Below are 26,716 nucleotides of genomic sequence, written 5' to 3' on the forward strand. Positions count from 1 at the left end.
AAATATTTTTATTATAATTCAACAAAAAGATGAATTAGAAATAGGATGGTCTGATATACAAAAGGATTAAATACCTTTTACCAATACTAAAAATTTTAAACAAAATTATATTAGAAGTTCTATATCCAGAAGTTAGACCATCCCACCCAATGACACAAAAATATAACTTCAAGGGATAAAGGCAGTGCATAGATCCTCTTTCAATCCAAATATGCAGATACATGAATATACTGTGTATTACATTCATCGGTGTTAACAATCAACATTAAGAATTGTTGATTAGCCACAAGCGATCTTGGTTCAGCCATATGCACTAATTTTCATTAAAAATACATATCATACATATACAGGAGGTAACAGTGCTTCAATTATGTATGTCTCTTTACATACTAAATAAGCATCTACCTTTATTCAGGTATAAAACAAACAAGTACATTTCTGCTTTTTCACTTGTGTTTTCCCAAAATATTTTTGATATGTCCTGAATATTTTTATATTAGAATGACATATTCAATAAGTGTCCAAAGTTAGCATTTTAACTTACTGATTAGGAATGCAACCAATATCCATGTACACACAGCAGCTAAGGAATTTACTAATTAGTGAGAAAATGTTATTTGTTATTAAATGGCTCTACAATAATTGAAAAAATATACTTACTCTATGAATCACCTGTCTTGTTGATTGATGTTACTACATAATTCACAATAGATTTACCATCACTCCTATGAAACATTTTTTTTAGGAATTATAAAATGTATTTTTCTTCTCCTTAGCTAGTCTTAAAAACATTCATCAATAAAGCCTTACCTAATATTTATTGAATTCTTCTTTTGAGATACAGACCATTTTAAAGCCTAATCAAGTCTATGGTCTAATATTTATTCTATCAATTTATTCATTTAACAAAAGGATAGCAGCTTCCTCAAACGAAGGAAGACTGCATTAAATTAGACACTGTAAATAAAAGGATAGCAAAGATTTTATACATTTGGAAAAATCACCATACTGTTGTATATGGTGGGTAAAAAAATTAATCTTTCCAGCCAGTCTTGGCTCTGCATATGCATTAATGTAATCAAAATTATACAATTGCAGATATTTAACATAGGTATTTGTCAATTATCGATAAAATAGCTAATCCTTCATATCATGCCATCAAATAAGCTTTAGATAGAAAGATCATTTCTTCAATACACCATCACCCAGAACTGATATTTTCCTTTATTCTTCAAAATTTAATTAACTTTGCGTCACAATTACTGAATACATAAGTTTTTAAAAGGTGCTTCACATTTAAACCATGGTGAATTAAAGGACACAGTCTATCTCTTTAATCAATTCAAGGATCTGATTGATTAGCAAATATATCATGGCAGGTTATACAGTGCCTTGAAAAAGTATTCAACCCCCACGATTATTTTCTCATTTTACTGTCTCATTTTCTAAATTTAAAATATATTGAAGTTGGATTGCTTCAGCTCATCTACAAAACATTGTGCATCATGTCGAATCAAAGGGAAAATTCCAAAACCTGTCAACAATTTACTAAAATTCAAAACCAAAATTGCAAGACTGAAAAAGTATTCATCCCCTTTGTAATTACTACACCAATTTTCCTCAGGTGTATGTTATTTTACCAACTCACCCAATTTATTGATGTAGAAAATTTGGAGGATCACCTGAATAAACGTTCTGTCTCTCTGTAAGGTCCAACAGTATGGTAGATTTTCAACAGACCAAAACAAAATGAAAACAAAAGAGCATTCAAGACAATTCAAGGAAATAACAAAAGGGAAGCACAAACCTAGAAAATGATACAAGACCACTCAAAGTGACTGAACATCCTTGGAGCTCAGTCCATCATGAAAAAGTGGAAAAAGAATATGGAACCACAGCTGCACCGCCTAGGTCAGACAGCCCATCTAAACTTCGTCATCGGAGAAGAATGGCACTTGTAAGAGCGGCTACTCTGACACCAGTCAGTCACTCTGAGGGAGCTGCAGAAGTCAGTGGCTGCAACTAGAGATGAAGTTCTTGACCCCACAATCTCTAAGGCCTTGCACAAAAAGGGTATTTATGGAAAAGTGACAAGGAAGAAGCCCTGGCTAAAAGAAAAATAGTATCCTTGTCCGTAAAGACTGCAAATTGTCACTAAGGTATACTGTAAAGGTGTGGAAGAAGGTCTTTAAAGTGGATTTTTTTGGCCTCAACACAAAGCGGTGCATGTGACATAAATCTAATACTCCGGATCAGCCAGGCAACTCCATCCCCACTGTAAATTATATTGTTGGTAGTAGCATCATGATACGGGGATACTTTTCTACAGCAGGGACTACAAATCTGGTCAGGACTGATAGAAGATGAATGCTATTAAATGGAGAAAGATGCAGAACAAAGCCTGTTAGCCTCTACCAGAAGTTTAAACTGGGGAGGAAGTTCATCTACCAGCAGGACAACAACCCAAAGCACACTGCCTGAGCAACCATGGTGTAGCTTCAAATGGATAAAATTGATGTCCTTGAGAGCCCAGTTGGAGTCCAGTCCTTAACCCAATTGAACATCCCTGGTAAAACCTCAAGACTGCTGTCCACTGTCACTCCCCAACTAACCTGGCACAGCTTGAACAATTTTGCAAGGAGGAATGGGTAAATCTTGCACTTCTACATTGTGCAAAACTAGTAGAAACTTATCCAAAAAGGCCATTAGGTGCAATAGGAGGTTCAACTAAGTACTGATCAAAAGGGGATGAATACTAAGTACTGATCAAAAGGGGATGAATAATAAGTACTGATCAAAAGGGGCTGACATTTTTGTTTCAGAATTTTCAGTTTTTCATCCTTTACAATTTTCCCTGTTTTTTTTAACTCCACTGTGGGGGAGGGGGGAAGAGCATGTGATTCACAAATAAAAATTCTCAGTTAAGTTGATCAAAATCCCTAATTGTAATACTCATTTATGTGAACAAAGGGTCAGGGGCTGAATACTATACATCTAATTCTTCCATATGGTACAATGTAGAATAACATTATATGAAGCAATACATCTTCAAACTGTGCACAGGAAAATTTTGGTTTCCACAATTCTTGATCATGGAACACATTTTGTTGTTGACAATTACACAATGTACAATTCTATATGCAACTCCTCAGGAAATGAATCAGTCCACACCTGCATGCTACAAGACTTCAACAATAAAGCCTGAGAAATAAGTTTAATCTTAAGATATGCAACCTATGACTGTTGCAGCTACAGTATATTATTTATGTGAAGACTACCAAAGTCACAGGCTGCATATCAAAATATGAATGACTTACCAGACACCCCAAAGCCAGTCCACCATCTACCACTTCCATCTACAAGTTGGAAGTCCAATAAAATGCCCTCTACTTGCCTAGATGAGTGTAGCTCCAATAATACTCATGCAGCTCAACTCTATTCAAGTCAAAACAAACAACATGAATTGTGCCCTGTCCACTACCCAGATTTTCATTCTTTTCTCCATCTCTGTAGTGACTAAATTGTGTATGGTTTATTTTGTAGATCACTGTTACAAGCCTGCTTTGGAAGTACTGTTCAAACCCTCATCATCTACAGCAAACAAGAATAGGGCTTTAGGAATGTGGTAATAACATCAACTGAATTTTTTAATTAAATTACAAACGTTTGTACATTCCACAAATATAGCATTGTTTCTTCATTTTTGTGATGTCTACAGCCTAGAAGCCTCTGCAGTGGGAATACCTTTGTTTAATCTTATTTGAAAATAACATGCTTCTTAGTTGCTCTAGTAATACCAATTTCAGAACACACCTCCTTCTCCACACCTTCACTTCTCACCTTCTCCCTGTCTATTCTTAAGAAAACACACAAGATGGAAATCTGTTTCCTGAATCACTTAAGTGGGATAACTCTGAAGCTGTCATCAGGATATTCTAAATGGAATGCTTGAGATATATCAGGAACCTATTTTGGTAACATTCCCTAACATATGCACTATGAAAAGAGTATATTTTATTATGTAATGAATAAGAAAATATCTAGCAACATTTTTCCTATAAAAATAGAGTGCAAGTAAAAAAAATACCCTGTCTATAATTTAAATAAATTAGAATATAGGAAGCCTTAAGCCATTTGATCTAACTTTTCTGGAACATTACGCTATCTGCTTCTCATTTCACCATCTAGTTGTCTTTCAGATGAAACTAATATTCTGTTTTCATTGCCTTACAATGCTACAGATCAAGTGTGCCTTCAAAACTGAGATAGATTAGCTGTAACTTTCCTAATGAGAGATAAAAAGTAAAATTAGTAAAACATTCTTAGGTTTCCTACTATGCCAAAATCATTGTGCGGTGGCCAAAGATTTAGGACATTATTCAACATTTAGGAGAAATATGTACATTTAAATAAAAATAAAATAATACCAAACCAACTTTTGGAAAAGTACTTGGAAGCACAAGTAAGGAATCAGAAAAGTATTTAAGTAAAGTCTTTCTCTTAAATATGAAAAGTTCACAGCATTATTAGCCACATGATAATCAATTAAACACAAGGTAGTGAGTAAGCCTCGGGTACTTCTGCTCAAGGAACAGAGATACCTTAGTACTAATATCTCATAAAATAAAAAATTATGACAGATAACCAAATAACAATCTGTAGAGTCTGATCAGTCAGATATACTTGCACAGATTAATTCTAAATAGCTTTTTTGATTTGCAGAAACAAAGATCAGCAACATTTGAGTTGTAGCTACATATTGAATCAAGCATCTTCTTGATTCATGTTGAAGATAATGTAGCATGTCTCCAAGTGATCTGGGCCCAACCGATGCTCAAACTGGGGTTGAAGGTCATTAGGAGTCAATCCTTTGAGAAACTGAGAAGCAATTTCATGGAAAAGTGTCTGACCAACATCATCTGTAAACAGAGAAAAACATCATTAATTTGGTATCAAAGGGAGACAGTCCTCTTAAAGAATAATGCAAATAGATCAAATATTAATTTAATTACAGTATCTTAAGTGCTTTCATTAGACAAATCACTCCTAAAAATGCAGAGGACCATTCCAATTTCCCCGTGACTAAATAGCATGGATCCTAGCCAATCTTTTAGAAAGTATTATTTTCATGGAAATATCTTCACAGAATATCATACATTCAGTGGCCACTCTATAGGGTACACATGTACATTATTGCACTTGTTTTGCAGAATCTGTACTATACCTATTCATTAATACAAATATCTAATCAGCCAATCATGTGGCAGCAACTCAATGCAAAACAGCATGCAGATATGGTCAAGAGGTTCAGGTGTTGTTCAAATCAAACATTAGAATGGTGAAGTAAAGTGATTAAGTAACTTTGATTGTTGGTGCCAGACGAGTGGTTTGACTATCTCTGAAACTGCTTATCTCCTGGGATTTTCACGCACAACAATCTCTAGAGTTTATAAAGAGTGGAGTGAGAAACAAAAACCATCCAATGATTGGCTGTTCTGTGGGTGAAAACACCTTGTTAACAAGAGGTCAGAGGAGAATGGTCAGACTGGCTCAAGCTGTCAGGAAAGTGACAGGAACTCAACTTATCTTGCATTACTGCAGTGGTGTGCTGAAGAGCATCTTTGAATGTACAACATATTGAAATATGAAGTGGATGGACTACAATAGCAGAAGACTCAGTGGCCATTTTATTATATACAGGAGGTACCTAATAAAGTGGCCATTGAGTGTAGAATCTCATTGTATATTAGCACTGGCAAAGATACATTTTCCACAAAGATGAAAGCGAAAGCTCTTTTGTATAAAGCAATGCCCACTAAAATCAATTTCTATCCCTTAGCACATAGCTAGGATTTTAATAGAATCCTCAGAGGTCAAATCTCTCTGCTGGCACCAATTTACTTAACACTTAAAAAGTTGCAAGAGGTGTAGACAGAGAGATCTCCCTAGATATTCAGCATTGATGTGTAGAGTGAGCAAAAGATCGACCAAAATTTAGAAGTGAAAACAACGTAAAGGTGTTTTCTCAACTCCTGAAGAGGTTATCATGAAAACATTTCCCTTTCTGAATATTATGCAAACTGCTCAGAAATATACCACAATGCATGCAGAGGCTTCCAGTTCAATCTTAAAATTTGCACGACTTATGCAACTGAAATGTGCCCCATGATATTCAAAAGATTATTATGAATAAACTAACACAGACAAAATGCTGGAGGAACTCAGCAGGGCAGACCGCATCTATAGAATAAGTACAGTCGACGTTTCGGGCTGAGACCCAATCAAAGCCTATGAAGTGATGATCTATTATTATGCAATGGTCAAGTACAGATTTTTCGCAAGGAGAGGCAAGACCCTGGGTTAAGTGAAACAAAAAATAATCAATGTGGAAAATAAAATCAAACCAAGTACCTTGAAATACTGTATAAATAATAGTTTTATTTACCACATCCCTTCAGATCTTTATCATGTTGTGCCTTAACAGAGACTTGGCTGAGAGAAGGACAGGAATAGATGCTTAATGTTCCAGCATTTTGTTATTTTAGAAAAGATAGAGAAAAGTGGGGGGGGGGGGGGGGAAAGAAGGTTGTGCTATTAATCAGTGACAAATTAATCAGGCAACATGAGGGGATACAATACAGCAGTCATGTATAATATAACTCAAGAATAAGAAAGGTGCAATCACATTGATGAGATTGTACTACTAGCTTCAGAATAGCCACCAGAACATTGAGGAACAGGTATGCAGGCAGATTATGCAAAGATGTCAAAACAGGGTTGTTATAATGGATAACTTCAACTTCCTTAATATAGATGAGGATCTCATTAGTGCAAGAGGTTTAGATGGTGCAGAATTTGTTAGTACTTCCAGGAGGATTTCCTAAATCAATATATAGGTAGTCCAACAAAAGGAGGAGTTATACTGGATGTGGCATTGGGAAACTAATGCCAGGTGACTGGCCTTTCAGAGGGAGAACAAGGAGGGAATAGTACATTCCAGTAGGAAGGGCAGACAAGGATGGCAAGGTAAGAGAACCTTGGATGTCAAGAAAGTAGTTAATATAACCAAAACAAAAGTAAATATATATAGAAACATAGAAAAACCTACACCACAATATAGGTCCTTTGGCCTACAATGCTGTGCCGAACATGTACTTACTTTATAAATTACCTAGGGTTACCCATAGCCCTCTATTTCCCTAAGCTCCATGTACCTATCCAAGAGGCTCTTAAAAGACCCTATTGCATTTGCCTCCACCAACATGCCGGCAGCCCATTCCATGCACTCACCAATCTCTGTGTAAAAAAAACTTACCCTTAACATCTCCTCTGTACCTACTTCCAAAACTTCCAAACACCTTAAAACCTGGACCCCTACCCCGTGTTAGCCATTTCAGCCTTGGGAAAAAGCCGCTTGACTATTCATACCATCAATGCCTCTCATCATCTTGTACACCTCTATCAGGTCACCTCTCATCCTCCGTTGCTCCAAGGAGAAGAAGCCGAGTTCACTCAACCTATTCTCATAAGACATGCTCCCCAATCCAGGCAACATCCTGGTAATCATTAACATCCAGTGATCATTAATGGAGAATGTGTGGAGCAGGTTAAGACCTACAAGTATCTGGGAGTACAGTTGGACGAGAAGCTAGACTGGACTGCCAACACAGATGCCCTGTGCAGGAAGGCACAGAGTCGACTGTACTTCCTTAGAAGGTTGGCGTCATTCAATGTCTGCAGTGAGATGCTGAAGATGTTCTATAGGTCAGTTGTTGAGAGCGCCCTCTTCTTTGTGGTGGCGTGTTGGGGAGGAAGCATTAAGAAGAAGGACGCCTCACGTCTTAATAAGCTGATAAGGAAGGCGGGCTCTGTCGTGGGCAAAGTACTGGAGAGTTTAACATCGGTAGCTGAGCGAAGGGCGCTGAGTAGACTACGGTCAATTATGGAAAACCCTGAACATCCTCTACATAGCACCATCCAGAGACAGAGAAGCAGTTTCAGCGACAGGTTACTGTCGATGCAATGCTCCTCAGACAGGATGAAGAGGTCAATACTCCCCAATGCCATTAGGCTTTACAATTCAACTGCCAGGACTTAAGAACTTTTTTAAAGCTATTATTAATGCTTTTTGAGTTAGTGATTTAGATGCATATCATATTATTACTGAGTTAAGTATTGTATGTAATGAGTTTTTGCTACAACAAGTGTATGGGACATTGGAAAAAAAATGTTGAATTTCCCCATGGGGATGAATAAAGTATCTATCTGTCTATCTATCTATCTAAATCTCCTCTGCACCCTTTCTATAGTTTCTATATCCTTCCTGTAGTGCGGCGACCAGAACTGAGCACAGTACTGTAATGGGGTCTGTCCAGGGTCCGATATAGCTGTAACGTTACCTCGGCTCTTGAACTCAACTCCATCTGCCACTTCTCAGCCCAGTTCTGCATCCTATCAATATCCCACTGTAACCTCTGACAGCCCTCCACACTATCCACAAAACCCTCAACCTTTGTGTCATCAGCAAATTTACTAACCTGTCCCTCCATTTCCTCATCCAGTTCATTTATAAACATCACAAAGAGAAAGGATGCCAAATCAGATGCCTGAGGCACACCATTGGTCACTAACCTCCATGCAGAATATAACCTGTCCACAAGCATTCTTTGCCTTCTGTGGGCAAGGCAGTTCTGGATCCACAAAGCAATGTCTCCTTGGATCTCATGCCTCCTTACTTTCTCAATAAGCCTTGCATGGGGTACCTTATCAAATGCCTTGCTGAAATCCATATACACTACATCTATTGCTCTACCTTCATCAATGTGTTTAGTCACATCCTCAAAAAATTCAATCAGGCTCGTAAGGCACAACCTGCCTTTGACAAAGCCATGCTGACTATTCCTAATCATATGCCTTTCTAAATGTTCATAAATCCTGCCTCTCAGGAGCTTCTCCATCAACTTACCGACCACTGAAGTAAGACTCACTGGTCTATAATTTCCTGGGCTATCTCTACTCCCTTTCTTGAATAAGGGCACAACATCAGCAAATCCTCCAATCCTCCAGAACTTCTCCCATCCCCATTGATGATGCAAGGTCATTGCCAGAGGCTCAGCAATCTCCTCCCTCGTCCTCCCACAGTAGCCTGGGGTATATCTCATCCAATCCCAGTAACTTATCCAACTTGATGCTTTCCAAAAGCTCCAGCACATCCTCTTTCTTAATGTCTATATGCACAAGCTTTTCAGTCCACTGCAAGTCATCCCTACAATCACCAAGGTCCTTTTCTATAGTGAACACTGAAGCAAAGTATTCATTAAGTACTTCCACTACCTACTCTGGTTCTATACACACTTTTCCACTGTCACACTTGATTGGTCCTATTCTCTCACGTCTTATCCTCTTGCTCTTTACATACTTGTAGAAAGCCTTGGGATTTTCCTTAATCTTACTTGCCAAGGCCTTCTCATGGCCTCTTCTGGCTCTCCTAATTTCATTCTTAAGCTCCTTCCTGCTAGCCTTATAATTTTCTGGATCTCAATCATTACCTAATTTTTTGAACCTTTTCTAAGTTTTCTTTTCTTCTTAACTAGATTTTCTACAGCCTTTTTACACCATGGTTCCTGTACCCTACCATCCTTTCCGTCTCATTGTAACGTACCTATGCAGAACGCCACACAAATATCCCCTGAATATTTGCCACATTTCTGCCATACATTTCCCTGAGAACATCTGCTCCCAAGTTCCTGCCTGATAGTTTCATATTTCCCCTTACTCCAATTAAACATTTTCCTGACTTGTCTGCTCCTATTCCTCTCCAATGCTATGGGAAAGGAGATAGAATTGTGATCACTATCTCCAAAATTCTCTCCCACTGAGAGATCTGACACCTCACCAGGTTCATTTCCCAATACCAGATCAAATACAGCCTCTCCTCTTGTAGGCTTATCTACATATTGTGTCAGAAAACCTTCCTGAAAACAACTAATGAACTCCATCCCATATAAACTCCTTGCTCTAGAGAGATGCCAATCAACATTAGGGAAGTTAAAATCTCCCATCACGAAAACCCTGTTATTATTGCACCGTTCTAGAATCTGTCTCCCTATTTGCTCCTCAATGTCCCTGTTACTAGAGTTATTGACTCCTTCCTGTTCCTAACTTCCACACACAGAGACTCAGTAGGCAATCCCTCCATGACTCTCTCCCTTTTTGCGGCCATGACACTATCTCTGATCAGCAGTGCCACACCCCTACCTCTTTTGCCTCCCTCCCTGTCCTTTCTGAAACATCTAAAGCCTGGCACTTGAAGTAGCCATTCCTGCTCCTGAGCCATCCAAGTCTCTGTAATGGCCACAACATCATAGCACCAAGTAGTGACCCACACTCTAAGCTCATCCGCTTTATTCATGATATTCCTTCCTTTAAAATAGACATCTCAAACCATCAGTCTGAGCATATGTAAGGTTTAGGAAACTAAAATCTGATTGAGCTTTGACGATTATAAGGAAGACAGAAAAGAATTCAAGAATGAAATTAGAAAGCAAGAGAAAATCTGCAGATGCTGGAAATCCAAACAACACACACAAAATGCTGGAGGAACTCAGCAGGCCAGGCAGTCAATGTTTTGGGCCAATACCCTTCAGCAGGATCTCCTGAAGTGTCTCAGCCTGAAACATCAACTGTACTCTTTTCCATAGACGCTGCCTAGCCTGCTGAGTTTCTCCAGCATTTTGTAATGGAATTAGAAAAGACAGACAGGCCCATGAAAAGTCCTTAGCAATTAGGATTAAAAAGAATCCTGAGGCATTCTGTACACACATCAAAAGCAACAGAATAACTGGGGAGATGGTAGCACCACTCAAGGACAAAGGAGGGAATATGCTTGGAGGTAGAGAATGTGGGTGAAGTCCTAAATGAGTACTTTCAATTCATATTTACTAAGGAGAAGGAGGCAGAGGATAGGGAGATCAGTAAGTAGCATTCTAGCTTGCTAGGGTATTTCAAAATAAAGATGCAGTTATTAGGGCATCTCTTAAAGAACAATCAGCTGAATACTGATGGGATATACCCAGGTCATAGAAATAATAAGTCATAGAACAGTACAGCACAGAAACAGGCCTTTTGGCCATTTAATCTGCACTGAACCATTAACCTGACTAGTCCCATTGAATTGCACCTGGACCATAGCCCTCCATACCCCTCTCATGCATGTAACTATCCAAATTTCTCTTAAAAGTTGAAATCAACCCCACATTAACCAATCACAATAGCAGCTCATTCTACATTCTCAATACCTTCTGAGTGAAGAAGTTCCCCCTCATGTACCCTTTACACATTTCACCTTTCACCCATAACCTCTAGTTGTGGTCTCACCCAACCTCAGTGGAATTTACCCTATCTATACTCATTATAATTTGTATATCTCTATCAAATCTCCCCTCAGTCTTCTACGTTCTAGGGAATAAAGTCCTAACCTATTCAACATTTCCCTTCAACTCAGGTCCTTAAACATTTTCTCTACACTTTCAACCTTGTTCACATCTTTCTTATAGGTAGGTGAGCAAAACAGCACACAATATTCCAAATTAGGCCTCACCAACCTTTTATACAATTTTAACATAACATCCCAACTCTTGTATGCAGAACATTGTTTTTTAAAGGCCAAAAGCTTTCAAGCCAAAAGATTTCTTTATGACCTTATCTACCTGTGACACCACTTTCAAGGAATTATGAATCTGTATTCCCAAATCCCTCTGTTCTACTGCACTTTTCAATGGCCTACTGCTCACCGTGTAACACCTATCTCTGTTGACCCTCCCAAAGTGCAACTCCTCACATGTCTGCATTAAATTCCATCTGCCATTTTTCAGCCCATTTTTCCAGCTGGTCCAGATCCTGCTGCAAGGTTTGATAATCTTCCTCCGTATCCACTAAACCCCCAATCTTCATGTCATCTGCAAATTTGCTGACATAGTTAACCACAATATCATACAGACCATTGACATAGATGACAAACCACAATGCACCCAATACTGATCTGCATAGCACACCACTAGTCACAGGCCTCAGAGAGGCAACCATCCACAACCACTCTCTAGCTTCTTCCATAAACCAATGTCTAATCCATTTTACTACCTCACCTTGAATGCCAAATGACTGAATCTTCTTGATCAACCTCTCACATGGGATCTTGTCAATGGCTGCGCTAAAGTCCATGTAAACAACATCCATTGTCTTGCCTTCATCAAAAAACTCTACAAGATTGGTTAGATATGACTTACCACACATGTTGACTATCCCTAATCTGTCCCTGACTATCCAAATACTTGTATATCATGTCCCTCAGACTACCATCCAATGACTTTCCTCCTTCTGATGTCAGGACCACCAGTCTATTATCTCCTGGCTTATTCTTAGAGCTGTTCTTAAACAACATCAACTATCCTCCAGCATCTTACCCATGGCTAAAGACGGTTTAAATATCTCTGACAGGGCCCCTGCAATTTCTACTTTAGCTTCCCATAAGGTCTGAGGGAACACTTTGCCAGGCCTTGGGGATTTATCCATCCGAACTTGCTTCAAGACAGCAAATACCTCCTCCTCTGTAATCTGTATAGGGTCCATAACCTCGTTGTTGTACTTGCAGAGGAAACAGATGAGATTGACCAATATCTTCATGTTCTCGTACAAGCTGGAGGAGCTCAGCAGGTCGGGCAGCATCCGTGGAAACGAACAGTCAATGTTTCGGGCCGAGACCCTTTGTCAGGACCCGAAACGTTGACTGTTCGTTTCCATGGATGCTGCCCGACCTGCTGAGTTCCTCCAGCTTGTTGTACGTGTTGCTTTGACCACAGCATCTGCAGTGTACTTTGTGTTTATCTTCATGTTCTCTCTGACCGCAAGTACAGTGCCAGAGGAATGGCGAGTAGCTAATGCTGTTCCTTCATTCAAGAGGGGAAATAGAGATAATTTTGGAAACTATAGGCCAGTGAGACTCATGTCAGTGGTAGGGAAGTTACATAGCTGCTATTCCTCAGATGCAATGATGCAAATAAACAACAACTCATTTGTTTATTTACTTATGCAAATAAATATAATGGATCTATGCTAGAAAGAGGACAACATTTCAGAATAGTGGATTCCAGTTAATTGAAACACATCAGGACCAATACGTTTTGGCCCAATTAAGCAGCTACACCAATTACCTGAAGTTTCATGGAAATAATTTAAAAGATATATAAGAAAAGACAAACTACCATTTAACTGAGTAACAAATTAATGTATTTATATGAAATACAGAATGTCCCACTGTAACCTCTGTCAACCCTCCAGACCATCCACAACACCCCCAACCCTTTGTGTCATCAGCAAACATACTAACCCACCTTCATACTACTTCATCCAGGTTATTTATTTTTTTTTAAATCACAAAGAGGAGCGGTCCCAGAACAGATCCCTGTGGAACACCACTGGTCACCGACATCCATGAAGAATACGAACCATCTACAACCACCCTTTGCCTTCTGCGGAAAAGCCAATTCTGGATCCACAAGATAAGATCTCCTTTGATCCTATGCCTCCTTACTTTCTGAAGGAGCTTGGCACAGGGAACCTTATCAAATACCTTACTGAAATCCATATACAATACATCCACTGCTCTACCTTATCAGTGACAAAAATTGTTGCTTTTTAACACAAACATGCTATTTAAAAATTGTTCACTCTAAGAAGTGTTGTATCTAATGCCCACATGATGTGCACACAACTGTTGCTAGTCAGAAAGTGTTTGGCAATGGTCTCCTGCCCCAATTAATCAACATAGTGCCCAAAATAAATGAAGGGAATCCCACCCATTTTCTTGTTTTCTTTTTCTTCTTTAACAGTTGTCCCAAATAAACAGCTACCCTGATTAACCTATGGCCCAATTAACCAGAAACCACTGTATTTTGTAACTTTTAGTGACAAGGGAAGGCCTGGCACTGGAGTTGCACTTTGCTGTAGTTATTGTATAACAGGAGTTGTATCAAAGGTGAAAATAATTAGCAAGACTTTAAAAAGCTAAAACTTAAATATTAATAAGACCTGAATGTTGCTATATTCTTTTTGCTTCTCAATCAAGTTATCCCTAGAGATAAAGGAACCTTTGCTTAAAAAAAAAATTTGAAGTTCCTATTATCTTTTTTATTTGAGATAAAACTTTATTTTGTGAATATCTTTTTCATAATTCGAATCTATTTGAACTTTTAAATGTCCATGATTATCAGAAACATAATTAATACATTTAAAAGTCCTTTGACAGAATCTAGTGGACTTTGTTATGCTACACAACATCCTAATGCATTCAAATAACGTAATGTTCATTTGTAATTGATAAAGAGCAGGGCTTCATACTAAAATTTCATACAATTCCATTGTTGGATGAAAATACATTTCTTCTTACCTATACATTTCTCTTTCAGAGATTTAATGGTACTGGACAAGTTGACAGCAGTTTGTCCTTGACCATCTCCTTCCTCTCGAAATGAATCATTGTTAGCTTCAACTTCCATAGCAGAGCGAGCGTTACATACTATTTCTGCCACATCATCTTCTTCCTCCTCAAAATCATCTGGGTACTCTGCAAAGTCCACCTCATCAGTGGCTACCAATAACAACCATTTACAAAGTTTAGAACATAGTTATAGTTGCTTTCAACTCATTCATACCACACTCATACACTTAACTTGTTATTCAGTTTAATTTTCAGTAGCTCCAAAAATCAATAAGTAGTATATTGTCAAAAAGCAAAATTAATCCTGTCTTGATAACTCTGTATACAGATACAGAAATGGTTTATTCTGCACTCCAACCCAAAAAACTAATTACAAAGTTTGTAGTAGCTTAGGGATTTGAGTGACTTCTAATATTATTTTGTTTCACTGATCATGACTCCATGTCCTTAGGCATGGAGTCAACAGTTGTTTTATATTGGCAATGTTGAAGAGAGGGTAAAGCTGCAGCAAAACTATTTGTCATTTACTTGAACAAGGAATTAATAATCCAACCATGCCTTCCTCATCAGCTAATATGTGCATCAGTATCTATGTTTCCAATAAAGACCGATGAAAGTTCTTACACTAGAGATATATATAAAATATTTCAGAAATATTACCTGCTTAATTTCTACACAATTCATTCTCACTTGAATTTTACAATTATTACACTTCCAGTACTTTTTTTTCTGTTGTGAATGGGGTATAGTGGGAAAGGCAAAGGATACACTATGCCTCACAAAAACATTCTTTAAGTATTTTCTATTCCAGTTTATAATATGCTGTTGCTTTAGGTCGATAATCTAATCTAGTGATATCCTCATTGGTGGATTTCAGACAAGGCCTTATTTTGTTTGTTTAACCCCATTTATACCAAAGAAGGGAATAATATTATCGAATGAAACATGAAAATAGAAATTCTAAACTAAATTGCATGGAACGCAGCATGTGGGAATGACATTACTTTGGAAATGGGATAGGGATAAGTTATTTTTTTCTGTACCACAAATGCATTAAATATTTAGGTCAAGCATTATCCATTAGAAATCCTGCACCCTCAGATATGATTAGGACAGTAATTCTATCTTCTTGGCGGAAATCTGGGGCAAGTATGCTCATTTCAGATTGAACATTTCTATGTGATTATATTGCTTATAACCTCCCACAGTTCTTCAAGGACTTTTCCTGTTCCTTTGATGTGGATAAAAAGTGGAACCTTTAGCAATAAAATGAACCAACAATTTAATTGCCAATATGATGCTGTTTGTTAAGGACTAACACCCAAAGGACTGTGGGTTAGTGCATGAATTCACCACTCTAAATTGCCCCTACAATGTGTAGGTAAGTGGTAGAGTCTGCAGGTGTTGATAGGAATGTGGATGCAATAAATTGAGATTATTGCAAATGGTTGATGGCCAGCAGTGTCAGCAGGCCAAAAGGCCTATTTCTATACTATGTGATTTAGTGAATTGCTAACAACAACAATTATTTCATCAGAAATTTTGTATTTTTATAAAGTAACATGTAAAGCTTCAGTAGAATTATCATTAGGTTTTCAATAAACGTATGTCTGAAATATTCAAATTAAATGGATCAGAGTTAAGGTGAAAATAATGCAAGCAGATTATTACCATAAAAATGATTAATTATTATTAAGTACATATCAAGATATAGTATTTGTTTCAACATTTTGAGAACAATATGATATAAAACCTAGTGACAATATTGGAAATACAATTTTGCTGTGAATTAAAATAACAACAAAAGTGTATCTGCATTTCAAAATACCTTCTGCAACTTCAGAGCTTCCAGCACTTGAAGCTGGTACTGCCACTTCATCCTCTGCATGCTCCCCTGAAGAGGACAAGCTATCCTGATCAAAGTCATCAGAGTAATTATCTTCATCAGAAGGTCCAACATTCTCGCACATCTCCAAGGACATTACCTCTACATTTTCAACATTTTGACAATGTGGTACACACATGCCTTCTGCCATAGGATCCAAAGACTGGCAGTGATCAGTGATCTCATCACTGTCCCTCTTTCCTGACTGTGCAGACCTCATAGAATTATATTTTGTAAGCTGAGATTCTTGATCTCTAATGAACAGCGCGAGATGCTCCTGGACAAAAGATGATTTGAGGATAGTGCTAGCACTAGGTCTCTCTTCAGGGCACTTGCAGAGAAGGTTTTTGATCAGATCATGCAGATTTTCAGAGTAGTTCTTGGGTACACAGTCGTACTCTCCCTTAACAATTTTATAAAACAAGCTTAAAAGGTTCTTTGCATGAAAGGCAGGTTTCAAAGCACAGAGTTCAAATAAAAGGCAACCCAGTGCCCAGATATCAGACTTAGAGCTATAGGGAATGTCTTGACAGAGCTCAGGGCTTAGGTAGCAGGGTGTGCCAACGCAGGTATTTGCCATGTCTAAAGTGTTGGTCATTACTTTTGAAATTCCAAAATCACCCAGCTTGACTGTACACTTCTTTGTAAGAAAAATATTGGATGTTTTAATATCTCGATGTAGAATCTTCAGGGAATGAATATACTGAATAGCCATAACTAACTGAACAAACCACTGCATAATATCATTCTCAGCAAAGGATCCCTTATCTTTTTTAGACTGGATCAAGTCATCCAAAGTCCCTCCATCACAATAATCCTGGACAATGAAGAGATATTCTTCTCCTGGGTCTAAGAAGTACTCATGACAAGTGACAACATGGGGGTGCTTGAGTCTGGTCAAAATGGTTGCTTCCTGCATTACAGCTTCCTTGGTTCTGGTCTTCAGTGATGAATCAATCTTTATTCTTTTGACAGCGTACAGCTTTTTGGTTTCCAAATTATTCATTAAGTAGACCTCTGCACTGGCACCTCTCCCTATTATCATGACTTTCTCGTATTTCTCCATATTATTCTGTCCATTTGCTGTTGGGAGCTCTAGGGCTTGCTCTTTACATATATAAAAAAAACAAATTAAAATAAAGATGAACTCAGTTTATATAACCACAGTGAAGAAATAATTTAAATGATTTTCAACTAACAATTGTAGTTTTACACTCTATGTGTACATTAAAACAAACTCAGTAAAAGTAATCTATGCAACACACAAAATGCTGGAGGAACTCAGCAGGCCAGGCTGCATCTATGGAAAAGAATACAGTCAACGTTTTGAGCTGAGACCCTTCAACAGGATTGAAGAAAAAGAGATGAGGAGTAGATTTAAAAGGTGAGGGGAAGGGAGGGAGAAATACAAGGTGATTTGTAAAACCGGGAGGGGAAGGGGTGAAGTAAAGAGCTGGGAAGTTGATAGGTGAAAGAGATACAGGGCTGCAGAAGGGGGAATCTAAAAGGAGAGGACAGAAGGCCATGGAAGAAAGAAGAGCACCAGAGGGAGACAATGGGCAATCAAGGAGACAAGGTGAGAGGGGGAAAACGAGATGGGGAATGGTGAAGGGAGGGGGGACATTAACAGAAGTTCAAGAAATCTATGTTCATGCGATCAAGTTGGAGCTACTCAGATGGAATATAAAGTATTGTTCCTCCAACCTGTGCGTAGCCTCATCACGACAGCAGAGGAGGCCATGGATTGACATATCAGAATGGGAATGGGAAGTGGAATTAAAATGGATGGCCACTGGAGATCCTGTTTTTCCGGTGGATGGAGCATAGGTGCTTCGCAAAGCAGTCTCCCAATCTATGTCAGGTCTCCGATTTACAGGAGGCCACACCAGGAGCACCAGATACAGCAGATGACCCCAACAGACTCACAGGTAAAGTGTTGCCTCACCTGGAAAGACTGTTTGGGGCCCTGAATAGCAGTGAGGGAGGAGGTGTAGGGGCAGGTGTAGCACTTGTTCTGCTTACAAGGATAAGTGCCAGGAGGGAGATCAGTAGGGAGGGACGAATGGACAAAAGAGTCACGTAGAGAGCGATCCTTGCAGAAAACAGGAAGTGGAGGGGGGGGGGGTGAAGATATGCTTGGTGATGGAATCTATGCTTAGTTTGTACAATTGCAATAAAGAAAAAAGTGATTTTTGATTGATATTACATATCAAGAATTATTTAAGCAACATACCAATAGTACAGTGCTACTTGGTAATAAATCATAACATGTGATCATAAGACATAGGAGCAGAATTAAATTATTCAGCCCATCGAGTCTGTTCCATCATTCCATCATAGCTAATCCCAGATCCCACTCAACCCCATACACCTGCCTTCTCATTCCTCTTAATAAATATGAAGAGCTTACATTTTAGGACTGTAAAATGGCTAAGAGATATAGGGATGCAAGATTCAGCGTTCAAGCCTCCTAACACTAGAACAGTATTCCCCATGAAGAAGCTATCTCACGTGGATCGGATATGGTGGGGAGGAAGAGTGCTGTGTGGTATAAAAATGAGAAGCAGACCTTTCAGGAAGGGAGATAAGAATTTTTATGCACAAAGAGTAATAAACATTTGAAAATTGGTTCAACAAGTGACAATTTTAACCAGGGCAATTATTAAATCGAGTGATAGACTTTATGGAACAAAAGATAAACATTTTACGTATATAAAATTACAGCATGGTTTCTAAGCAGCAACAGTGGGTCAAGGAAATAAATGCCCTCCTCCAGCTCCTGTGTTAACTTACATTAATGCAAAGACAAGATTATTCATACTTTCAGAATCTAATAAAAACACACCAAGTGGCAAATTGCTTAGTATTCATGACGCCACCAATTATCCACCAACCAACTAGGAGAACACAAACATATAAAGCTCTTAAGACAGAAATAGTTGAATCTATTGATGGTAAGAATACAGGGCTGTAATTGCACATGGTAAAGGAGAATGGCATTAGCTTTTTTTTCGGCCTGTGTTATTCAGCTTCAACCTGTGGCAAAAGGAAGGCTATCGTTAGCCTGAACATAGTCAAAGAAGCATTTAGTATTTCAGGCTTGTGGCAGAGATCATTGATATAATGTTTCAATGATCATAGGTGTCGATAATTTGCTTTAGACTATGGAAGCGATCCGAGAACATTGACATTGGTGGGGATATGGCACTTCCTGTTCACTCCTAAATGCTTGCTACTGTTATTAAAACGCTTCATCGTAATTTTCAGATGTTATGTGGAAATGATAGCAATGTTAGAAGGGACTATTTCCGTTCATTAGGGATGATAGAAACGTGAGTAGGAAGAGGTGGGAGATGCTGTGCAGTGTAAAATAACATATTTTCAACCCATTGAGGGAGGAAATTAAGAAGAACACACATAGTCATGGGAAAGGGAAAGATGGTGTTTCACCTTTCAATAGTGTCAGGGAAGGATGTTAATGCGCTGTATCAGTCGGCGAGGTTGACCTGCGGAGCAGATGAAATGGTGAAATGACTTCGATCTTATCAAGGAGAGGTAAAATCGAGTTGCTGCGGGACGTCTCCTCCCTTTCCCTTAATTTCCGTGAAGCAGACCAGGGTCCCGCTGTCCCGGTCTGAGTCGGCACAAAGGAACTCTCCTTTCCAACCCTGGCTCCCTCTGGGTCTCCCCACACCAGCACCCACCCACCCAGGCCATTCCCCTCCCACTATCCACTGCCCCACTCCCACCTTCTCAACGGTGGCGGCGTCTCGTCTCTGGGAAAGTGACGTCCAGCTCACCGGCTGAGTTAGGAACTTGGCAGCCAATCAGCAGCAGCGCCGGTACTCACTTCCGGTCCAATGGATGTCAACAGGAGGGCAATTGGCCACGGCGCAGGTGAGAGCCACAGTTCTCAAATTACAGCCTCATCGTTTCTCCATATACGAAAGCAGTTCGCGCGAAGTTTCTTATAACATACAGCAATACACACAAAATGCAGGAGGAACTCAGCAGGTCAGTGAGAGGTATAGATAGTCGAGACCAAGACCCTGCATTAGGAAAGAAGGGGACGAAGCCAAAATAAGAAGATTGGGGGAGTGGAAGAGGAACAAGTTAAAGCTGGCAGGTGAAAGATGAGGGGGAAGGATACTGGGTGGGTATAGGATGAAGTAAGAATCTAAAAGATTGGGGGATGAAGAGGTAAAGGGCTGAAGACGGATCTGAGAAAAGCGAATAGCATTTTATAAGGAACAGGGTGGAAAGAGGTACGGTCAAAATAGCTGAGAGAATCAGTAAGTTATAAAATACAGTTGCAAGAAGTTTGTTAACCCTGATTTTTTGCAATAATTACTCAAAATGTGGTCTGATCTTCATCCAAGTCACAATGGTAGACAAACACAATCTTCCTCCAACTAATAACACACAAACAATTGTAATTTTCATCTCTTTATTGAACACATTATGTAATCATTCACAGTCAAGGCTGGGAAAAGTATGTGAACCATTGAATTTAATATATGGTAGAACCTCCTTTAGCAACAATAAACTCCACAAACATTTCCTGCAGCTGCTGATCGGACTTGCACAATGGCAAGAAGGAATTCTGGACCATTTCTCAAAACAAAACTGTTTCAGTTCAACAATATTTCTGTCATACCTATATGAACAGCACTCTTCAGGTCATTCCACAACATTTCAATTATGTTAAGGTCTGGATTCTGACTTAGCCATTCCAAAATGCTAATTTTCATTTTTAAACCATTCTGTTGTTGATCTACATTTGTGTTTTGGGTCATTGTCTTGTTGCATCATCCAACTTCTATTAAGCTTCAGATGAAGCCAGGTGAGTTAAAGGGCTGGAGAAGGAAGCTGATAGGAGAGGAGAGTGGACCATAGGAGAAAGGAGATCTGACTCTGTCGTTGGGAAGATATTGAAGTCAATTGTTAAAGGTGAGGTTATGGAGTACTTAGTGACACAGGACAAGATAGGACAAAGTCAGCATGGTTTCCTTAAGGGAAAATCTTGCCTGACAAACCTGTTGGAATTCTGCAATGTGATTACAAGTAGGATAGATAAAGGGGATGCAGTGGATGTTGAAAATCTGGATTTTCAGAAGGCCCTTGATAAGGAGTCACACATGAGGCTGCTTACTAAGTTAAGAGCCTATGATATTACAGGAAGGTTACTGGCATGGTTAGAACATTGGCTGATTGGTAGGAGGCAGTGAGTAGGAATAGAAAGATCCTTTTTTGCCAGTGACTAGTGGTGTTCTGCAGGGGTCGGTGTTGGGACCACTTTTTTTTTGCTCTATATCAATGATATAGATGATGGAACAGGTGGTTTTGTTGCCAAGTTTTCAGATGATACGATGATTTGTGGAGGGGCAGGTAGTGTTGCAGAAACAGGAAGACTGCAGAAGGACTTAGACATATTAGGAGAATGGGCAAGAATGTGGCAAATGAAATACAATGTTGGAAAATGCATGGTTGTGTACTTTGGTAATAGAAATAAATGTGCAGACTATTTTCTAAACAGAGAGAAAATCCAAAAATCTGAGATGCAAAGGGACTTGGGAGTCCTTGTGCAGAACACCTTAAAGGTTAACTTTCAGGTTGAGTCGGTGGTGAAGAAGGCAAATGCGATGTTAGCATTCATTTCAAGAGGTCCAGAATACAACAGCAGGGATGTGATACTGGGGCTTTATAAGATGCTGGTCAGGCCTCATCTTGCGCATTGTGAACAGCTTAGACGATGAGACATAGGAACAGAATTGGGCCAATCAGCCCATCGAGTCTGATCCACCATTCCATCATGACTGATCACGATCTCACTCAACCCCATACACCTGCCTTCTCACCGTATCCCTTGGTGTCCTGACTGAGCAGGAAATGATCAACTTCTACTTTAAATAAACCCACAGACTTGGCCTCCACTGAGGTCTTAACCTCAGATGTTTTCAACCTCTCACTGCTACAGGCGCAAGTTCCCACTTGCTTCAAAAAGGCAACAATTATACCAGTGCCTAAGAAGAATAATGTGGGCTGCCTTAATGACTATTGCCTGTTAGCACTCACATCTGCAGTGATGAAAAGCTTTGGTCATGACTAGACTGAACTCCTGCCTCAGCAAGGACCTGAACCCATTGCAATTTGCCTATTACCACAATAGGTCAACGGCAGATGCAATCTCAATGGCTCTTCATACAGCTTTAGACCACCTAGACAACACAAACACCTACGTCAGGATGCTGTTCATCAACTATAGCTCAGCAGTTAATACCATCATTCCCACAATCCTAATTGAGAAGTTGCAGAACCTGGGCCTCTGTACCTCCCTTTACAACTGGATCCTTGTCTTCCTAACCGGAAGACCACAATCTGTGCGGATTGGTGATAACATATCCTCCTTGCTGACTATCAACGCTGGTGCACCTCAGGGGTATGTGCTTAGCCCACTGCTCTACTCTCTCAATACCCATGACTGTGTGGCTAGGCCTAGCTCAAATACCATCTATAAGTTTGCTGATGATACAACCATCGTTGGTAGAATCTCAGGTGGTGAGGAGGGGGTGTACAAGAGCGAGTGGAGTAGTGTCACAGCAACAACCTGGCACTCCACGTCAGTAAGACGAAAGAGCTGCTTGTGGACTTCCTGAAGGGTAAGACGAAGGAACACATACCAATCCTCCTAGAGGGATCAAAGGTGGAGAGAGTGAGCAGTTTCAAGTTCCTGGGTGTCAAGATCTCTGAGGATCTAACCTGGTCCCAAACATATCAATGCAGTTATAAAGAGGGCAAGACAGCGGCTATACTTAATTAGGATTTTGAAGAAATTTGGTGTGTCAACAAATACACTCAAAAACTTCTATAGATGTTCCGTGGAGAGCATTCTGACAGGCTGCATCACTGTCTCGTATGGAAGGGACTACTGCACAGGACTGGAAGAAGCTGCAGAGGGATTGTAAATTTAGTCGGCTCCATCTTGGGTACTAGCCTACAAAGTACCCAGGACATCTTCAAGGAGCGATGTCTCAGAAAGGCAGCGTCCATTATTAAGGACCTCCAGCACCCAGGGCATGCCCTTTTCTCACTATTACCATCAGGTAGGAGGTACAGAAGCCTGAAGGCACCCACTCAGCAATTCAGGAACAGCTTCTTCCCCTCTGCCATCTAATTCCTAAATGGACATTGAACCTTTGGACACTACCTCACTTTGTTAATATATTCTGTTTTTGCACGATTTTTAAATTATTCAATATACGTATACTGTAATCGATTTATTTATTTTTTATTATTATTACTTTATTTGTTTTTTTCTATATTATTTATGGCCTTGAACTGTTGCTGCTAAGTTAGCAAATTTCACGACACACGCCAGTGATAATAAACCTGATTCTGATTCTGTGGCAGAGAATTCCACAGATTTCACTAATCTGGATGAAAAAAAATCCTCTTTACCTCTGTTCTAAAAGGATATCCCTCAATTTTGAGGCTATGTCCCCTAGTTTCTGGATACCCCCACCATAGGAAACATCCTCTCCACATCCACCCTATCTAGTCCTTTCAACGTTTGGTAGCATTCTTCTAAATTCTAGTGAGCACAGGCCCAAAGCTGCCAAATGCTCCTCATATGTTAACCCCATCATTCCTGGAATCATCCTTGTGAACCTCCTATGGACTCTCTCCAATGACAACACATCCTTTCTGAGATATGGGGCCCAAAACTGTTGACAATACTCCAAGTGTGGCCTGTCTAGTGCCTTATAAAGGCTCAGCATTATCTCTTTGCTTTTATATTCTACTCTTGGAATAAATGCCAACATTGTATTTGCCTTCTTTACCACTGACTCAACCTGTAAATTAACCTTCTGGGAGACTTGCATGAGAACTCCTAAGTCTCTCTACACCTCTGATGCTTGAACCTTCTCACCATTTAGATAATAGTCTGCACGATTCCTTTAACCATAATGCATTTTTATACATTTCCCAACACAGTATTTCATCTGCCATTTTTTTACCCATTCTTCCAATTTGTCTACATACTGCTGCAATTGCATTGCTTCTTCAGCACTACCTACCCCTCCGTCTATCTTCGTACCATCCGCAAACTTTGCCACGAAGCCATCAATTCAATTATCCAAATCACTGACAATGTGAAAAGTAGCAGTCCTCATTCTGACCCTCGAGGAACACCATTCGTCTTCGGCAGCCAACCAGAAAAGGCTCCTTTTATTCCTGCTTATCAGCTATTCTGCTGTCCATGCCAGTATCTCTCCTGTCACACCATAGGATTTTATCTTGTTCCGTAGCCCCATGTGTGGCACCTTATCAAATCCAAGTAAATAACATCTGCTGTCTGTCCTTAGTCCGCCCTGTTTGTTACTTCCTCGAAGAACTCTAAGTTTTGTCAGGCAAGATTTTCCTTTACAGAAAACACACTGACTTTGATTTATTTTATCACTAGTCTCCAAGTACCCCAAAACCTCATCCTTAATAAGATTCCAACACTTTCCCAACCACTGAGGTTTGGCTAACTGGCCTTAATTTCCTTTCTTTTGCCTTGTTTTGGGCTCCTCATCTAAGAAAAGATGTGCTGGCATTGGAGAGGGTTCAGAGGAGGTTCGCAAGGATGATTCTGGGAACGAAGGGTTATCATACAAGAAATGTTTGATGGCTCTGGGTCTTCATAGGATGAGGGTGGATCTCATTGAAACCTTTCAAATGTTGAAAGGCCTAGACAGAGTAAATGTGGAAAAGATGTTTCCTATGGTAGGGGAGTCTAGGCTAAGAGGACACAGCCTCAGGAAAGAGAGTCGTCCATTTAACACAAAAATGTGGTGACATTTGTGGAATTTGTTACCCACATGCAGCTGTGGAGGCCAGGTCATTGGTGGTACTTAAGACAGAGATTGATAGGTTCTTGATTGGATGTGGCATCAAAGGTTATGGGGAGAAGGCAGTGGAGTGGGGTTGAGGAGGAGAAAAAAGGATCAGCCATGATTGAATGGCGGATTAGACTCAATGGGCCAACTGGCCTAATTCTGCTCCTATGTCTTAAAGTCTTGTGGAGGCGGGGACCCAGAACAGTGATAGGTAGGTGAGAAGAGGTAAAAGGCCCGAGTGGAGAATAGAAGACGAGGGGAGGGGGAGGGATTTTTTTTAGTCGAAGGAGAAATATATATTCATGCCATCAGTTTGGAGGGTACGCAGACGGAATATAAGATGTTGCCCCTCCACACTGAGGATGGCCTCATCTTGGCACAAGAGGAGACTACGGACCGACATGTCGGAACGGGAACGGGAACGGGAAATAAAATGCTTGGCCACCGGGAAGGTTTGCTTTCGCCGGATGGAGCGGAGGTGCTCGACGGATCTCACCCGTGCAAATGAAACCTGTACACAATAGACAGCAGTGTCTTTCGGTTAGGTCTCGGGCAATTTTCCTACAGTTGCTGCCACTTTTTTGCTATGGTCGAGAATTTATCATCTTCGATTACACCCGGTATCCTTATACGGTCTGCTTTAGTCCAGAAAGTCCGTTCAGCCTCTGATGCATCTCTCTGTAATTTTATTACTTCAAAACAATTTGGAAAGTCTTGGCAGCCTGATCACACTGGAGTGCTACGTGGTCATAAAGAAATGCTGTTGCTGCCTCAGCACGTTCGTTCCCTCTAGTTCCCCCTTCGTCCTTCCCGTTGGTATGAGCCGCATAGTTTATAACAGCAACTGCGGTACGTAAATTTAAAAGCAGGAAAATGTTGACGGTTCAGCGTGTTTTATCGGAGTTCTGAAGAGTTGAGAAAACCGTGTAGTCTCCTTAATTGCCGTTGTCATGTGCTACTCCAAAAGCACAACACGATTCAGTGCAAGGGTGCAGGCTTTTGTTGGGGCAAAGGGGTTCAGCTGCCTGAGCAGAACAAGAGGGAAGGTCGCTGTGTCGCCTCGACTGTGATGTGACGTGCACACACTCCATATCCACTAAAATAAATATTCCACTATTTTTTTCATTATCAGATCGGCAGGGGAAAGCCGTCAAAGAAAAACGACGCGTGGGCTTATATCGGGTGGCGTTTTATAATAGGCAGAATTTAAATCGTACAGGCTTTTAAGTGTAGCTAAGAACAGGTTATTTAAAGTAAATTGCGTAGCCTACGATGTTGGTGGCGGTAGAGGCGGAAACTGGTTATCAAAGTTACCCCCGAGTCCAGTGGCCAGGTTGTCTGGAAACAAAAATATACCCCTCGCGGACATCCCCATGTTTACCTCTACCGTGTCCACCGTTACCATCTTCATGTTCGTTAGATCAAGAACTATAAAACCCATACATTTAGGATTAT

At 39.9% G+C, this 26,716-nt stretch overlaps 1 protein-coding gene and 1 long non-coding RNA gene across 4 annotated transcripts in view; one reads left to right on the forward strand and one right to left on the reverse strand.

The window, feature by feature from the left end:
- Positions 1–20,198, reverse strand: nek12 (NIMA-related kinase 12). Of its 3 annotated transcripts, XM_073058223.1 has the most exons (5): positions 20,129–20,174; positions 19,830–19,885; positions 16,323–17,486; positions 14,444–14,644; positions 1–4,919 (listed from the first exon to the last, which is right to left on the reverse strand). In XM_073058223.1, exons 3-5 carry the CDS (start codon positions 17,443–17,445, stop codon positions 4,765–4,767), a joined length of 1,479 nt encoding a protein of 492 aa, XP_072914324.1. In that variant the 5' UTR covers positions 17,446–17,486; positions 19,830–19,885; positions 20,129–20,174; the 3' UTR covers positions 1–4,764. The 3 variants fall into 3 exon arrangements, with proteins under 3 accessions (XP_072914324.1, XP_072914325.1, XP_072914326.1); XM_073058224.1 differs by lacking the exon at positions 19,830–19,885 and having other exon boundaries at positions 20,129–20,198; XM_073058225.1 differs by lacking the exon at positions 20,129–20,174 and having other exon boundaries at positions 14,444–14,620; positions 19,830–20,037.
- LOC140734362 (uncharacterized) overlaps positions 20,149–26,716 on the forward strand; it is a 12,410-nt gene continuing 5,842 nt past the window's right edge. The window contains exon 1 of the long non-coding RNA XR_012100528.1: positions 20,149–20,276. This is a non-coding gene — a long non-coding RNA (uncharacterized lncRNA). The remainder of the gene's footprint in view (positions 20,277–26,716) is intronic.

This window comes from Hemitrygon akajei, chromosome 10 (genome assembly GCF_048418815.1).
Source record: "Hemitrygon akajei chromosome 10, sHemAka1.3, whole genome shotgun sequence".
Classification (NCBI taxonomy): domain Eukaryota; kingdom Metazoa; phylum Chordata; class Chondrichthyes; order Myliobatiformes; family Dasyatidae; genus Hemitrygon; species Hemitrygon akajei.

Excerpts from the sequence above, each read along its gene's own strand:
- nek12 (XM_073058224.1), bottom strand. The coding sequence starts at position 17,445 with ATGGAGAAATACGAGAAAGTCATGATAATAGGGAGAGGTGCCAGTGCA. Across the intron at positions 14,645-16,322 it reads AAGCTCTGAAGTTGCAGAAG|CCACTGATGAGGTGGACTTT; the intron begins GTATTTTGAAAT and ends TGTTATTGGTAG. Across the intron at positions 4,920-14,443 it reads TCTGAAAGAGAAATGTATAG|ATGATGTTGGTCAGACACTT; the intron begins GTAAGAAGAAAT and ends CTCTGTTTACAG.